Source organism: Corvus kubaryi, unplaced genomic scaffold (assembly GCF_017639235.1).
Source record: "Corvus kubaryi isolate FWS band 111438036 unplaced genomic scaffold, C.kubaryi_AGA036_p1.0 split1-65, whole genome shotgun sequence".
Classification (NCBI taxonomy): domain Eukaryota; kingdom Metazoa; phylum Chordata; class Aves; order Passeriformes; family Corvidae; genus Corvus; species Corvus kubaryi.
Window position 1 is genome coordinate 7,551,680 of NW_024582080.1, and position 16,866 is coordinate 7,568,545.

The 16,866-nt window shown below is 35.4% G+C and overlaps 1 protein-coding gene across 7 annotated transcripts in view; it reads right to left on the reverse strand.

Moving 5' to 3' along the window:
* The window catches only part of PAN3 (poly(A) specific ribonuclease subunit PAN3), a 96,934-nt gene that overhangs the window by 49,371 nt on the left and 30,697 nt on the right, over positions 1-16,866 (reverse strand). For 5 of the 7 annotated variants that reach the window (XM_042014181.1, XM_042014185.1, XM_042014179.1 and 2 more), the window contains 2 exons: positions 13,122-13,283; positions 4,890-5,040 (listed from right to left, as the gene is read on the reverse strand). In XM_042014181.1, coding sequence (XP_041870115.1) covers positions 4,890-5,040; positions 13,122-13,283 — 313 coding nt within the window. The remainder of the gene's footprint in view (positions 1-4,889; positions 5,041-13,121; positions 13,284-16,866) is intronic. The other 2 variants (XM_042014186.1, XM_042014182.1) reach the window with 1 other exon arrangement.

A 16,866-nucleotide genomic window follows, 5' to 3' on the forward strand; every position in this document is an offset into this window, starting at 1 on the left:
TACACAATCAAAGTATTGAAAGCCCAGTATAACAACAACAACAAAAAAAACCACCAAACTTCTAATACAGTGAAACTTATGCGTATTTCAGTACTTAAGGCAGCGAATACAGTGCACAAAGTCAAGCAGATATCACCAACTTCATTAGTATTTCAGTCAGTTAAAAGCATATTAATATTTAATCATAACAAATAGAATTAGAGGAAAATAAAGGAATATAGCTATATTAAAAAGTGAGTATATATTCCTAGTGATTCATACCCAAGGAAAAAGATGTTGCTAAACATACTATAGTAACAATAGAACCACACCTCAGAGTATTAGGCTGGGTTTAATAGCACAGTTTATATAAATGCCTATTCACTTAAAGGCCTAAGAAAAAACGGGCTTTGAAAAAATCTATTTATGATTTACACATATATATAGATAGATATAGATATATCATACCAGTGATCTTGACAAATACCATTAGGCTTTCTCTATGAGAGGGTTCTAGATTCCCTTATATCAAAATTCAAATGCCAACAGGAATACTACGACAGACACCAAAAAGCCTATTTCAAATTGTCCCTCCTGAGACTTTTCTACCAGCAAAGGTGGCTCTTCATTCCTTGTCTTGGGGAATCTACACTTCATGAAGAAGTCAAATACAATCTTAAAAGATGAACTGCAAGAACAGGCTTCTTTCACTTCACTGTTATTTATATTTAAAAAGAGGTAGCATGGTATGCAGCTGTCATGGTGTCACACCAAGGTGGAAATGGTTGTGGGATTCACAACATTCACAGTGATTGTGCAGGCTACCTACACACACCTGCAGCTCCCGATGCCATCCTTTTCCTGTAAAGAGAGATCATAATTTACATATCTCTCTTTATTCTTGTATTTTCATTTCTTGCCTTGTTTTTTATTTTCATTGTGACTGAGGAAAGGGAAATGGCAGACTTTGACATGCATTTGAGGCAATGCTCAAAGACATTTAATGAGATTACTGCTACTAATAAAGCTTTGTAGCACACAATGTATTTGAATTAAAAGCTAGGTTGTATTTTGAATCTGAGAATTCACACAGATAATCAAGATCAAAGGGCATCAAGCATGATCTCTTAATGACTCAGTATCTACAACTTTTTGATTTAATGAGAATTCACAACTTAGTGAGGCAGGATCTCATTAAGATCACATGTATGCAAATTAGCTGGCCTACAACATTAAAGGTTTAAAAAAAACCTTCAAGTTTTGCCTACAAATTTACTAATCTACAACTATATCCCTATGCCTCCAATGCTTGTAACGCATCCATTTTATCACTTTAATGCTCTGTACTTCAGAGATACCCCAGAACTAGGTAAATTTTGAAGAATGACAAAGCAAAGTAAATTATAAAATCAGGTAATATCAAGAACTTGAAGTAGCATCCTTAAATGCATTAAATATTTATTTTACTGTAAGCTTTCTATCAGGTCATTAGCATTGTAGCTGTGTATTTTCAAGTTAATTAAATCTGCTTCATTCCCTAAACAATTTAAATCATCAATTCTTCCTCTTCAGTTTTAATTGGGGAAAAGATAATTTTACAGTCTCTTTGCCTTCTTCTGTTCTTACATTATTCTGGAATGCCTGCAGAACTTCCTCTGCACTATACTTATCCAGGAGGAGGGAACAAGCTCTTGGGGCCTTCAGCCACACAAACCACCTCAGCTGAAAGTGCTCCATCTCCAGCTGGGGCTGTGGGCTCTGAGAACGACACTCTTGCAGCTCATCACAAATGGAGATGTGTCAACTGGACACAAGCACAACACCTTCTCACTCTGGCTCCTAAGCCTGCAGGTTCATACTGGCAGCAGAAACGGGATCTCTTACATTCTGCATAAGCTCAGAACCTGACTTAGACTAAATACAGAAGCAACAGCAATTTGCAGTCACTTCCATCAGTGACAAAGGCATCATTTTTCAGCTATAACCTAGCTTTAGCAAACCCAAGACAGACAGATTTTCGCTGTTGGGAGCTATACATCTGTTCTCTCTCAGGTTTAACACAGCAATGATGTCTTACCACTTCGATGGTATTCACGAATTTCTTTCATACACTGCATTGCATATTTTAATGACATTAATACTCTAAAACAGCTACACAGGACTGGGTAAGAAGCTTGTTAGCAAGAGTGCTGTTTGAAGATTGTCAACTCCTTACTAAATTTTCCACACAAATGACAAACAGGGTGTGTTTCCTAGCAAGGAAGGGAGGAGCAACAACATAGTATTCATATGAGTTTATGGAAAAAGAGCTTGGAAATGGTGAAGGAGAGATGTTTACAACTCTTCACTGAAACAATTTTCTCCCACCATTTGTGTAAGTTGCATTTTATATCACTCTATTTCCATATTCTATTAAAGGCTACCAAGATGAAGACAGATTCTGTGTTGAGATTACCCTAGAAAGCACTTACGTAAGTAAACGTGTGAATGTAGCAGTAACCTCCTTCATGCTACATCCAAATGGATAGGTCAGGCATGGATTCAAGCTATCCACTAAAGAATTTTAGGTTTCCCCTGTCATATTTTTCAGTGTTTCTGCAGTACTGTTGACAAGACAGGCAGAACAAATATTTTCCAAGGATAATTGAGTTGAATATGAAATACTAGATGTCAAAAGTGGTTTTGATTTACACCTACCTTTAGGGAAATCTCAGAAACTAGATATGTGAAAGAACTTCTATTTTTCCATCATCAAGAAGAAAATCAAAGGACTATTTTCATGATTTACCTACTTTGTTATGGGTGAATAAAACTATGGAAGTCTTAAATTATTCCTACTACATTTTCTTATGTTTTATGAAATCTTAATTTCCTCCAGTACCCTGTAAATTACTATAAGCAATCTTAATCTCACAGAAATACTTCAATCTGCAAAGTTATTCTACTGGAGAGTATGCACCCGTTAACTGGAAGGAGACTTATCTTTATTCAAAGGAAAATTCTTATAAACTCTTTATATGGGTTTCATTTGAATTTGTTTTCACTTATTGAAACCTAACAGATCTCAACCATTTTTTCATGACAACTTCTGAATGTATTTAAACATTTTTTTATTCTGTTATCCAGCATGATCTAAGTGGTGAAGCTTCCCCACACAAAGATACTGCTTTCTTATTTAAGAGCCTAATTTTTTAGAAAGAGCACCTCCTAGCTGACCTTGAGGTAACAGGAATTTCTGTGGATGTATTCTGTTGACAGCTTTAATGTTGACACTTAAATAAAAATAAATGTCTATGAGCAGTATTTACATAGGACACTTAGGTTCAGAGAATTCTGCACTCAGTGAGAGAAGAAAAAAGCTTCTAGAAAAATTCAGAGAATCCAGCCAAGATCCCTACTTTGAACTATATTTTCTTTTTAATTATACAGGAAGAGCAGGGAAACAAGCCAACTCGGCCTGAAATTAGCTCTTACGAATACTCCCCCATCCCTCTTGTCCATAAACAAACAATAGTATCTGAGGCTAGAAAGTATGCAGCATTGGTATCTATATTTATTTCTAGGAGCTGAAATTGTTGTGCGAACTTCTTTCATCAGTGTTACTTATCCTTTCAAGTATTACTTACAGATAGTAAAGAAATGGGACTGTGAAGGATCCCTCTGAGACCCCACTGGACACTTTGCAAAAGTAGATCATTTTACTGTATTCTATTTAATCCTTTATACACTTTTCAATCCAGGTGACAAGGCTGAGAGGCATATAAACACAACAGTTTTCCAATAAGATGGTACAGCACAATATAGCATCAAGCAGACACAGAACCACAACATGTTCATTTGATCAGCAAAAGTATCAATCAATCACTTTCCTAACCTGCTCTGCTAAGTTTTTACATGCAAGCTAAATGCTGGCTTCTTTCACACTGACACTGGCACCAAGAAAGACTGAAGTTCATTTTAATAAATGGTAATTGCCAATAGATGTTTAAAAAAAAATCATCTGTAACATTTGTCTGTCTGCCTTTTGGCAGCTACCTAATGCTTCTTGTCAGCCGCAAGAGACTGCTGGAGGTTTAAGAACATACAGAAACTCATTAAAGAATCTGCAGTGTGAATATCCAGATCTGCTGATGACTATTTATTGGAAATATTTTAATTTTATTTAAACAGAATTATTAGAATTAAGTTAATATTTTAAGATCAGAAGACTAAAAGATGCATGAAGGGCTTCAACTTTTCAAACGTGTAAAAAAATCTGTCAATTATATGACTGCATGAAACATTTCAGTAAGAGTTTTAAACCTGGGAAATAACAATAAAGTGGTCTTAAAAGTTTGAGATTACATGTGACAGATACAATAAAAATTAATACTATTTTGCAAGGCAAAGTATTTTAGAATTAGATTGTCTTCTACTTTTTGTTTTTAATCCAGATTTTAAAGTCCTCATATACACTCATTAATATTGCAAAAAATTACTTCTACATCACACAGTCTAGAAACAAATAAAAAGAGCAGATCAGTGTATGGTAATCCAAGATCATATGTATTTTAGACTACAATGCATTTCTAGACTATGGGTAGTTTAAATCACCTTCAAGTATTGTTCTGGCAAGAACCACTTAAGACACAGTATGTGATAACTCAGCAATCCTTTTCCCCAAAAGGAGCAGAGTTAAGTTGTTAATTTCAGTGCTGCTGTGGCTGAGCAGATTTCACAGCCTGCAGTGTGATTTCCATACTACTGGAAGATAAATCCAAAGTTCCCCTACTTTTTGAAGATCGCCTTAAAATTAAGAGCTAAAGTAGGAGGTAGTACATTTATACCCGATAAATCTGATAACTATATATATATAGAGTTATGTTTGACAAAACAAACCACTGTACAGCAAATCAGTACTCTCAACCTACCTGGTGCTAACCCAGCAGCAGCAGGACTTCCCATGGAGGGGTGAGAGAACAAGGCTTGAGAGAAGGCAGACATACTTGACTGGGATACATTACTCAGCCTGGAAGTTGATCCTCCTTTGGGAATAAACTCACTTGCAGAAGGATTTGGTGTCTGTTTAAAAAAAAAAAATAATAAATTAAATGTTTATTTTAAATGAAAAGGAATTGAGAGTGTCTACTTGGTAGAAAATACTTTCTAGAAAGGCCTACTAGTACAGGGGTTATTTTTAAGGTACATACAGCTTGCTGACAAGAACAAAGAATACTGGAAGCTGGTCTACATGAACAAATTTAGATGTGTTTTTAGCTTATGTCTGAAGTAGTATAAGCAAACCTTCCATATGAACAGCTGGTGTAGAAATTCATACATTTTGCAAAGGGCTTTCCATAAGCATTACATTACAAGTTGGAGAACAGACTCGACACTGAGAAATCTTTGCCACAGCTGCATAGACTGCTCCCCCATGACAGCAATTTCATTTCAAACTAACTAGCAATTTCAAATTAAAGGAGTGAAAATGATTCCCACTAGAAAAGTCACCCCTGCCTCTATTTCAAATAGATCTGTATGCTCAGATTTTTTGTGGAGTTAACTCTTGTTTTAATTATGTGTGTTTCATTTATCTAGCACCTTTAATAATAAAGTTTAATTTGGTGCCACAGAAAGAAGTAGAAGCAGAATGATGGTCAAACATCCAGTATTTGTTAGTACATAAAAACACAAGCAATTTTTAATTTCTATTAAAATCAGTGCAGACAATTTTGTAGTTTGGGGTTGTGGCGTTTGTTTTGAGATGATGTTTTTGTTTGATTTGGGGTAGGGAGGGTTACAAAAAGAAAATCCCAGTTAGAGCTCAAAAGGCAAAAAAGCTTATTATTGGACAGCCAATTACAAATGACATGAGTGGAACAAAAACTACATTAAGCCAAGAAATAAAACCAATTATTGCATGAACACACTGAAAAGCTAGAAGATTATTAAATTACAGGGTTTAGCTTATTATGTAACCTGCAGAGTACCTCACAAAAGTGTCTAAACAAGTTAGGTAAAATACGAAGACAGCAACAGCTCCCAATAGACAAGGGATACTGTTAAGATCATCTATAATGTTTTTTTACAGAAAATTATATTGGACTAGTTTGGTTTCAGGCAGTTTTAAAATGACCAAATATATCAGCTGTTAGTTAAATTACCTGTATTGATTTTACCAATATAGTGGCATCAGAGAAAGTTAGTGCCAAATTAGAAGCGAAGTGTGAACATCAATTTAGACAGTAAAGGAAGTATTTGAAAAGAGTTTCTGCTAATTGGGTTTTGATACCTCTATTTCAATATTTCTGCCAAATATCATAGTATTAATGTATTTCAAAGCACTGAAAAAGAAGATTCTCAAAGTTGTAAAATTAAAGAAGATGCCCAGGTTTAAAAGCAAATAGCAAAAATACTCTACCTTTAATCACGCAGTAAATTTTAACCACTATCCACTTTATGATATCAACTTTACCCCCTTGTCATCTTACATGTTTCTGAATATTCAAGGAACATCTATAAGCAAGTACGTAGATTGTGAAGTAAAACACTTACATTTAAATGCGTAAAGAGTTCACATGAATTTTAAAACTCTTCAATCACAGTTAAGGAATGCCTATTAAGCTATACACTAATACAATAAAACAAATGGTAAGTTGAATTATACAGACTGAAAACACATAACTGACACATTTATACTCAAAAGATAATATTCTGGACTTATCTGAATTTAGGTACAGGAATAACTAAGAGAATGGTGTTCCTCTAGATAAAAACTGGCATGCAACCATTCAGCGAAATCTGCACTGAAACTGGAGAAAATTACAGCGGTGGTAAAGAGTAATGTAGAACTTTTCCAAACAGTGACAGAGCTAAATAGTCATCAAACACAACAACTGGGAGAGCAAGGGACAGAATTTGTAACATCTTGCTAAAAGAACAAAATTCTAAAGAACTACAAGGTCCACATTTTTCCACCGCTAAAAGCAGCAGTGACACATCCACAGCTCTATCACATCTAAATTCTCTGTCAACCAGGCGACAAGGGCAGGACATGGCATAAGGTTTGAAGCATGCAAGCAGAGAGAAAAACACCTTCTGGAAGATAACTCAAACTTTCCTAGAGCAACTGAGAAAGTTCCCAAAATCCCATCCATGGCATTCTGGATAAACTCTTCCCATTTTCATCCAGTGATTCAAACAACTCCTACAGCACAGAGATGGTTCTTATTTCTAAATGCATTCAGCAAGTTTCATAGAGACCAGTTTTGGCATCAAAAAGTTATTTATTTACTAAAAAGTTACTTACTTACTAAATCACTTATAACCATAAAAATTTTTAAATGCAGCTTCGCTTTAAAAAAGAGCTCCACTTTAACTGTAGGTGTTTTAATTTATCCAAGTGAAAGAGTCAAACCCAGGAATCTGCTAGGGCTGATCTGGTTTATGCTACAGAATTACAAACAGCAGTGGGTCAAGTCTGATGGAAATTCAGTTTCATTCTATTTTTTGATATCACAATTCAGGATGAGCATCAAAGCCTGCTAAGATTAAGTTGTTTTTACATAACTTTGATGAAAACATTGTATATGAGTAAACAGCTTTGATTTACAAAGATAGACCCTATACTATGAAAGCCTGTTTTACTTCTCTGTGATGCTACGAACATGAAGCTGCAATCCCAGACTTTCCCCACTGGTAAAAAAAGTGTTTTAATTTTGGGTTACAATTTTAAAAGACCCTTCCACCTTCAAGTTGTTTCCTAAGTATAGAAAAATACTCAAGTTCCACAGTCACTAGCCAGAATAAACTAATCAAAGTAATACAGCAAATTTTAGTAACTGGTGGTCAAAACTAGCAAATACTGTCAGATAATTTGAAGCTTAAGCCCCAATCCACATTTAAAGTCATTACATTTATGTAAAGCTGCAGTTCTTAAAAACTTTCATGCTTTTGAAAACATTTTATCTGAAGTAAAACATTAATTTTTCTGAATACTATTTTCTTCCATGCAAATAATTAAAATAGTTAGGCCACAGTAAGTGACTAAACTGAGGTAGTGTAATATTACTATAATTTTTTTAATTCTTAATTTTTTAATCATTGTAGATAACCATTCTGCAGCAATGACCATGCAAATATGCCAGAATTATAAAGCCACATTCTTAATGGCCAATGATTCAAAATATTATATTCCTGGCCTGAAAAAATATCCTACTTTCACTCTGTCATCTCATAATACAAAGTATAAATTCCAGGTTTAGTTCTACATTTGGATCAACAGTAGGTTTGAAAACGGGTTTAAATGGTAACTATGTTTTAGAACCTGACAGTATTCTTACAGTTTTTGCCTTAGAGTCCAACCAAACTTCCCAAGATGAAGTAAAAAAGAAAATTAAACTCTTATAAGAATGAAAATAATCTAGATCTTCTAAGTGAAAAACATTTTCTTCATTCTGTATTATGTTTAAATTTTGCATAAGTACAGCTTTTAAACAAATTTCATTTAATTAGTAATTAATTACTCATCTCAGAATAAAGTAACTTATGCTAGATGAGGCTTAAAATTTTAAGTCTGAATAAATCAGGATTGGTAAAATATGTAGAGAAAATTGGTATTGAAAACTTATTAATTTTCAGGAGTAACTAAAAGAGTGGACATGCAAGAATCATGTAATGATTATGCAACACTGTGATGTCAAAAGGCAGCAAATGTACTTCTAAACACTAAACAAAAACTACTAGCACTGTCTGCACTGTGTTAAATAAGCCTATTTTCAGTTTCAAATGCAAGTGTCCCATAAAAAGGCACATACAAAATTTCAAAATGCTAATAAACATGTTTTCAACAAACAGCATTAAAGAAGTATAGCCGAGCCAGCTATGTTATGTTTTTCTAGCAAACCACCTAAGGCAACTTCTAATGGATACCTTTGCTAAAATTGCCATCATTCCCTTTTCCTCTCAATCTTGCCAACTGAAATCTCATCCCCCTTCTTCCAGTATATTAATAAAAATGCTGTCAAACTAAAACAGTGAAGCTACTTCCCTAATTATTACCTGAATACCTACATCATGCATTCTCAGAATGATTCAGTGAATAAATTTCATCAAAATACCCTATTTTCAGATTCTTTATGTCCATGCCTCTTTTCAGTCAGCTTTGCAAAGAAACTTCCAAAGACTGTCCACAAAACTGAGTCCGCCCAGTTCCACTTACAAAAACAATTCCTATACTTCTGTACATCAGAGTGAAAAAAACTTTATAAGACACATATAAATACAGTCCAAATGAGGGCTGAATTTAGCCATGATGCAATTACTAAGGATGGAACCACAAAAGTACAAAAGGAGGACAGGACTATTAACTCATTTGCGTCACCAGTCAGCTCAGAATTTGTCTGGTGCTTTTCCAGGTATGAAAGGAAATAAAATATAGCATGGAGGGGAATAACCAAAATATTCCGTGACTACCACAAAAAAAAAAAAACCAAAAAAACACCAAACCCAAAACAATTCAAGGCTCCTTAAAAGAAGGTACAGATGAAAGTAAAGAGCAAGCCAAGGAGCTAAGCTGAAGACCATCACTGGAAGGACTACACAGCCGCATGTAGCATTACTGTATGTTGAGGAGTTGCACATAACAGATTTCTGTAATCCAGAAATAAAATCAAAATTCCTGTTTCATCAACTATCAATTTCGATACATATGATATGTCTTTACACTCCTGAGTGGTAAACTTGTAAGGTCCCACTGCTGCAGTAACTAATAATGAATCCTCAAAGTGCCTTTAAGTACAGAAGTGAGCTGGAACACAGGGACATACAAGTTATGAAGCCTTTGGAAAGTCACACAGGGATCCCACAAGAACACTGGATACCACCCTTCTCTCTCTCTCATTTCTCATTCAGCATCTCTCAAGACAGCATGCAGCTGTACAGCAGCAGCCGCAGCAACACCACATCAGTCTCAGAGGGTGTAATGCTACTTCATTAGATTGGTTCTGGTCCCACATTCAACCAAAGCCCAAAGCCAGCTACCTAACTCCAAAAGTAGGCTAATCTCATTTGATTTCAGAAGGATGTGCTAATGTACTTAGCATGCTAGAAACTGGATACAAGACTCTTTGTTCTCTTTTTATGTTCTCCCTCACTTCCAAATTCATGCTGATCTGTTCTGACATCCCAAATTACATAATCATGTAATGGTTACAGAAAACCATCACTAACCCACATCCATGTTATAAAGCAGAGCACTCCTTTACCAGTCTATTTTTGGCATAGTTTTCATAATATCTCTTAGGAACACAGAAACATGCAGAAGTCTTTCTTGAGCTTAATATGTTGTTATTTTGTTGCTGTTGGGTTTTGGGGTTTCTTTGTTGTTTTTTAATGGGCAGGTATGAGGAGATTATATGAGGAGATTCACTTCACAGAGCATTGTTGCAATTCCTCCAAGATTTCCTTGAGAGCCATGACATCAGGAAAGGATGCATTTCGTGATGTCAGAGCAACCCAGAAGATACTGGAGGTCGCCAACGACTTCAAAGCAAATCTTTCTCTCCCACCACTGAATTGATGTAACATGCTACATTATAATTACTGTGACAAATCATCACATCACTCCAACAATAGGCTCTAAGAAATTTCAATTTGCCAACATTATTAGTTATATTGCTCTACTGCTCTTGCAGAAGAATTAAGAGTCAATTTCTTTAAAACTGGGTAAAATTTGTTGGCTAAAGATTTATTGGTTTATAAACCAGAACACAGGCTCAGACAAAACTACTAGCAAAGTCTTGTTACAACTGGCAAGTAGATCTCACTAAAAAGCAAACTTTAAAAGATTTGGAATATTTTCACATTTCCTTAACAAAATCCTTCAAAGTACTGTAAAAACATCTAAAGTTTTAGAAGTCCATGCTCCTAATGCAACATATTTGAAAATTTTCTTTTTCTCTGATTATTTTTTGCTCAGGAAACAAACAATCAGTTATTGATGGTGAATAAGAAGTGATCTGTGTAACTAAAACATACCTATTCCTACTATTTTAAGGAGAATTACCATTTGCTATTATAATATGTATCATGTGGTAGTATGGTAGCTCAGGACACTTCCTAATGTAAGGTAGGATACATCACTATAAAACAATCTCTGGTTTGGGTTTTTTTTCTTTTTTAATGCACAACCCAGAGTACAATTCACTCTGCAGACTTCACATTTAATCATGTCAGTGTAACACCATACTTAAAACAGATCCAGATTATAAATTCATAGCCATGCAGGAGTAACAGTTAAATTATTTTACAAAGCAAGTTCTAACACCCTTCCTTCTTCAGTCTTGCCAGACTCCACAGTTTCTCTTCAATCCCTCCTGTTTCTCCTCCAATTCTATTTATTATGGCTGGCACATCCTTCTGTTTGTGTTTGCACCACATGTGCATATACATGCTTCGCTAAAGCCCACGTCTCCATGGGAAGCTATGCAATTGCATCATGCAATACAAAAATCTTACGCTGCATGTACTTTAAATCAATTCTGTAGCTGGGACTCTGCTGCAATAAAGGAGCCTGGAACTGCACTCTTCAAAAGAGATGTGCTCTGCAGCCAATCCCAAACAGCACCAACCTCAGACAGCATGGGGACCTTAAGCTTCCTTCCCTTTGCCACACTTTGAATGCTACTTCAGAGTGCACAGGTACTGAGAAGACAACTGCTCCTGGCAAGAAGCTTCAAGTTTCAGGCTACTGCCTCTCCAGCCTCCAGAAGCATTAAGTTCTTTTGCTTCTAATCTAAATGGAGTAGATTAACAACAAAGCTTGTTGCATCACTGTACAGCAAGAAAACAACAAAGGACAGGAGTGCAAAGGGGACTTTTCTCACCCTCTAATGCCCACCTGAAAACTTAAGACAAATTTTCTGATTCTGTCTTCTCAGAACAACTGTCTTTAATTATGGCTTACACTATTAGATACACATGATAAATTCAGTTTGTCAATCATCTCTCCCTTCAAAATAGTACTGCTTCACAGGCTCTCACCATTGTCCTTCAAGCTTACCTGGTCCTTCTACCAATGTTTCCTTTAAGCTTCATCTTTTCTCCATGAGTGGCTGTGCTGCTTCCCCAGCAGCAAAAGGGCCAAGATAGACTGATGGTCCAACTGTCCCTAAACAATGTAGCATCAGTTTGCCTACATCATGCTGCTCATGACTGCCCATTTCAGTAACACAGAGACATCCAAACATCAAATAACGTAAAACTAGTATCAGTGTGGAAAGGAGCTCATACAAGCATCATGCTGGCCCCTAAATGGCAGAAATTTAGTGAACTGAAAGAAAATCTTAAAGTTCCACAAGTTCTAGTTGTAAGTCTGTTGTCAATGTACCCATTTCATTCACTTAGAAAGTACCAAAAATAACATAACCCTCATAGGAAGACAAAAATAACAGTCTCTGAGGAATCAAAAGCACTACATAAGTGAAAACAGTATTAGCAGCAGTGGTGCAGTCCCAACCACTGTAATATTTCCATCTAAACTCCATTTTAGGGGACAAGAAGTAGATTCATCCCAGACTATAATTATCCTTCATTGTTATCCCAAGGATTACCTGCTACTTCAGTAAAGAGATTAAAATCCAGCTGTACCAACCCCTCTTACAGAGCTGAAGAAGATTCAGGAATAAAGTAAAATGATGGTAAGAGTTGCATATATTTCTCAAACAAGTTGAGAAATATAAACCATCCCAACAGAAAAATTAAGAATTTACACTTCCTGATCATGGCAGTAATGTCTTCAAATTGCATACTGAGGGCATCTATTTGCATTGTGTCAATCATTTTAACAACAATCACTAATTTTACCAGTAGAAAACTTCCTAGGATGAGAATTAAAGGTTGTGGTTGTTTGCTTTTAGAATACATTAAATGATTACTTTTGCTCCTTTTCTTCAGATTATACGAAAATCAAGTAAAGTACATAGCTCAGCAATGGGTGAAGACAGCATCTCCAAATCACACTCTTAAATGGCCACTACACCTATTTTGTGAAATAAATATTTGATTTGATCTTAACTCATAGAGTAACTGTTTCTAACATTTCCCAAAATTTAAAATAAAACATCCAAAATACTGAAAAAGTGACTAGTAAAAAATAATTTTACCTGTAAATTGTTTTCTGTGACTCTGTTCCACCAAACCATATTGATGGGTACTCCTGTTTTACACCTGTCAGCCAGACAGCCAATAGGGTTCTTTGATTTTCTTGCTTTTGATCCCACCGGAACTATCCTCTCATCCAGCATCCCCAGTCGATACTTCCTGGGCTATGAAAAAGAAGGAGAGAAACCAGGCCACTCCTAACAACCCTCATCTAAAGCTACACTAAAATAGGTATTACACTGTGATATGATTCTGGATTGGTGGAATAGGAAACAATTTGCAAGTAAAATTTAACTGAGACTGTTTCCTTTCAATCCTGACTATGGTTATAATAAACAATGCTTAAAAAAAAAAAACACCAAAAAAGAAAATAAAACTTCAGGGACTACTAATTATTTGTAAGCAAAACCATCCATCATGAGTCAGCCACTAAGAAATGGACATAAATTTGGGAATTCTGTACAAATAAGGAATTGTTTAAAAAAAAAAAAAATCCATATTTTCAAAACAGATACCTTCAATCACATCATAGTAATGAACACCTCCCTTGAAATTTCTACCAAACAAATTTTAAATTCAAATTTGCCATGATTTATCTCCTGAAAATTTGCTTTTAAAAATCAGGTGGAACTGAGTAGCCAATTGCAGCAGAACTCAGGGGAAAATATTTCTCTCAGGTTAATGTTTAAAAAAAATAACTTCAGCTACCGTCTTAAGTGAAAACAGACAAGAATTAATACGACAAATGCATTAGGAACTGTCATAAAATTGAGAAAATACACATTTAAGGAAGTTAACATGCAGGAATTACTTGCACTTCATTAACAGTGACATTTCTATTACATTGGCAGTGATCTCTACAAATGGAACTATTTATAGAGAATAATATGAACATTAAATTCAAAAGGCACACTGTAAAAAAGAAAATCTGTTAAATACTTTCAAACAGGTAAAGTACAGAAGTTTTCCAGATTTCTCTGTGCTTTCAAACCTATGCGTATCTACCTAAATAGTAAATATCATCAAAAGAAATATTTTAGCATCTATGCATATTCAGACCTTTTATACCAATTTTATCAATGACTGGATCAAACTGCAGGGGTTGGCTGGTTTTCTTTTGCTGTGGGGTTTTGTGTGGGCATTTTTATGTGACAGTGCAACTATCATCTGGATAAAGATCACTCTATGTAATCAAAGCTTAACTTACCTTTATTCAGATACCTACTTCACCTAGCACCTTAGAAATCTTAGCAACATGTACCTTCACACAAATTTTAGAAATTATTCCTCAGGAAACAAGGCAAGAATCTAACTGGAGAAGACTTCCCACTCACACAGAAACAATTTGTAAAACACAGGACATAACTACCATAAAATGGCTGCAAAAACAAAACCTAAATAGATTCTCTCCTCTACTTCCCGGAAGCCTTTTAGACTGAAAGCTTTGGAAAGAATTAAGACTCAGTAGAGTCAACAGTACCTCATTTGCCTAAAAAACCCAAACAAACCAACTCCTCCAAAAAACCCCACAAAACCCACAAACAACACAACAAAAAAACCCCAAAGATACCAACATGGACTATGAACTACCAAAGGCAATAAACTTCATGGAGGAGTTAACCAACCTTAGTAACAATCAACAAGACTGAATTTTACCATACCAATTAGAAATCTGTGATGGGTAGCACAAAGTCCTCCTGCAGTTCAAACACACACCTGATCATGGTAAATCTAAGTATCGGCTCTTTATTTGGAGAAACACTCAACTATTGGGCAACTTATTTCAGTAAATCAGAAAGACTACTAAAATCCTAACCTGCAAAGCTGTAAGGTCTGAGAAGCTAGACATTCGAGCAAGATTTGACTTCAGGGCAGGGTTTGAATACAGTATGTATTTCTCTTAGGCCAACTATTGGAAATAGCACAATGAAGAGTAACAGTTTCCATGGAAGCTTTCCATCTCTCCCTGCTCTACCAAGTGCAGGGGCACAGTCTGCCTCAGACTACTGGACTATAACCCAGTGCCCAAACATACTTCCATTCATAAAGGGTTCTTCTAATCTTCCATAATAACTGGTTTTGCTTTTGTCTACAAATATTTAAAAAAGGAGAACCAAAATGAAGGAGGAAATGAGCCAATCTGGAAGAAGGCTATTTTGGTTCAGATTCCAGACAACAGGATGAAACTGTATTTTAGGCCTTATGAAGGACCATACTGATAGCTGGGAGGCAAAAAATGGTTAATTCTAAACCCTAAAGCAACATAAAGACAATATGAGTTCATGTTCCAGTAGTTTTTGGCCTACTTGTATTAAAAAATGAAATTAAAAACTGGATGAGACCAAAATAAAATTTTTACTTTCATTACCCATCATAAAACACTAGGGGATTACTAGGACAAGATTTCATTATTTAGACAAACATTAGAAGATGGAATATACAATATTAACATTTGGAAATAAACTTTAGTCTATTTGCACCAAAGTCATTCTAAATAACACTAGTTCTCAGTGAGCAAAATGGAATCTGAATTTAACACATATCAGAAAACAGTATCTGCCAAGAGGAAAGATGCAACAGAAGGGAAAGCAAATAGAGAAGTTTGAGAAGTTTAAGTGTATCAACTTTGCTACATCCTTGACCTCTACACAAAGTAGGAAATAAAGCAACACAAAACAGTTCACCTTAAAATGAGCAAGAACTCATCAACCACTGATTATTTCTGAACTTATATATGCACATATATGTATATATATGAACATGTAAATACATCTACCTAAAACACAGAGGGCATGATGATCTGGACTAATAAACCAAACTTTTATGCTTGGGGACAATTTCTCTTGGATGCTTACAAAAACAATTGCTTTTTTGCCATCCCTACAGTCCTTCCATGAGGTAAAAAAACTGTTCAGATATAGTAATTACTGGCTGCAAATGTTTACATGAGGCAGGGAACAGCTAACCATCTTTAATTGCTAGCAACAGCTTAGCTTCCCCCAGGGTGAGAAGGGTAAGCATTTTCAACTGTAGCTAATAATTATAACCCTTGCCCTGCAGAACCAAGCTGCTGCCAGCAACTAATGATAGGGACCTACTGGTTGACACAATTATTAGGAAAGATAAACCCCTAAAGTCTGAAAAACATTACACTTGAAACAAAAGAAACCCATTCCAAAAACAAGTTCTTCCTAAGTAGCATCTTCACATGAGAACACTATTAACGATTATTAACTTCACTAGCCCATGCTAGAATGTATTCCTCAAGTCGGCTTAATTACTTGGTTCTCACTCATTCAACAAGAACTTTGGGAGAGTGTTCAGCAAGTCTATTTTCTTCCTACTATTTGCTATAACAGTGTCTTTGCCCCTAGCTCCTCCTGTTTCAAGAACAGCAGGCAGTATCACACTTCCTTTTTTAAATTCAGGATTAAACTGACCTCTAGTGTAAGATGTTCCATGGCTATCCTAGAAGAATACATTGAAACAAGAAAATATTTACAAACATTCAAACTGTAAAGACTTCCCCATCTAATAACTTTCACGTAGTATTTAAGTCTAGATAAGCTGAAAAACTATACAATTGAAAAGTTTTCTTCTACTGAAGATCTGCAACTCAATTTTTTTCGGGATCATTAAGGTCCCAAATTACATTTCTGTTCCTTAAAATGCGTTTAGCTCTAGCAGGTTTTGAATTTCAGATTTACAAGACCTTGTTAGTACCAAAACATACCCAGTGAAATCTGG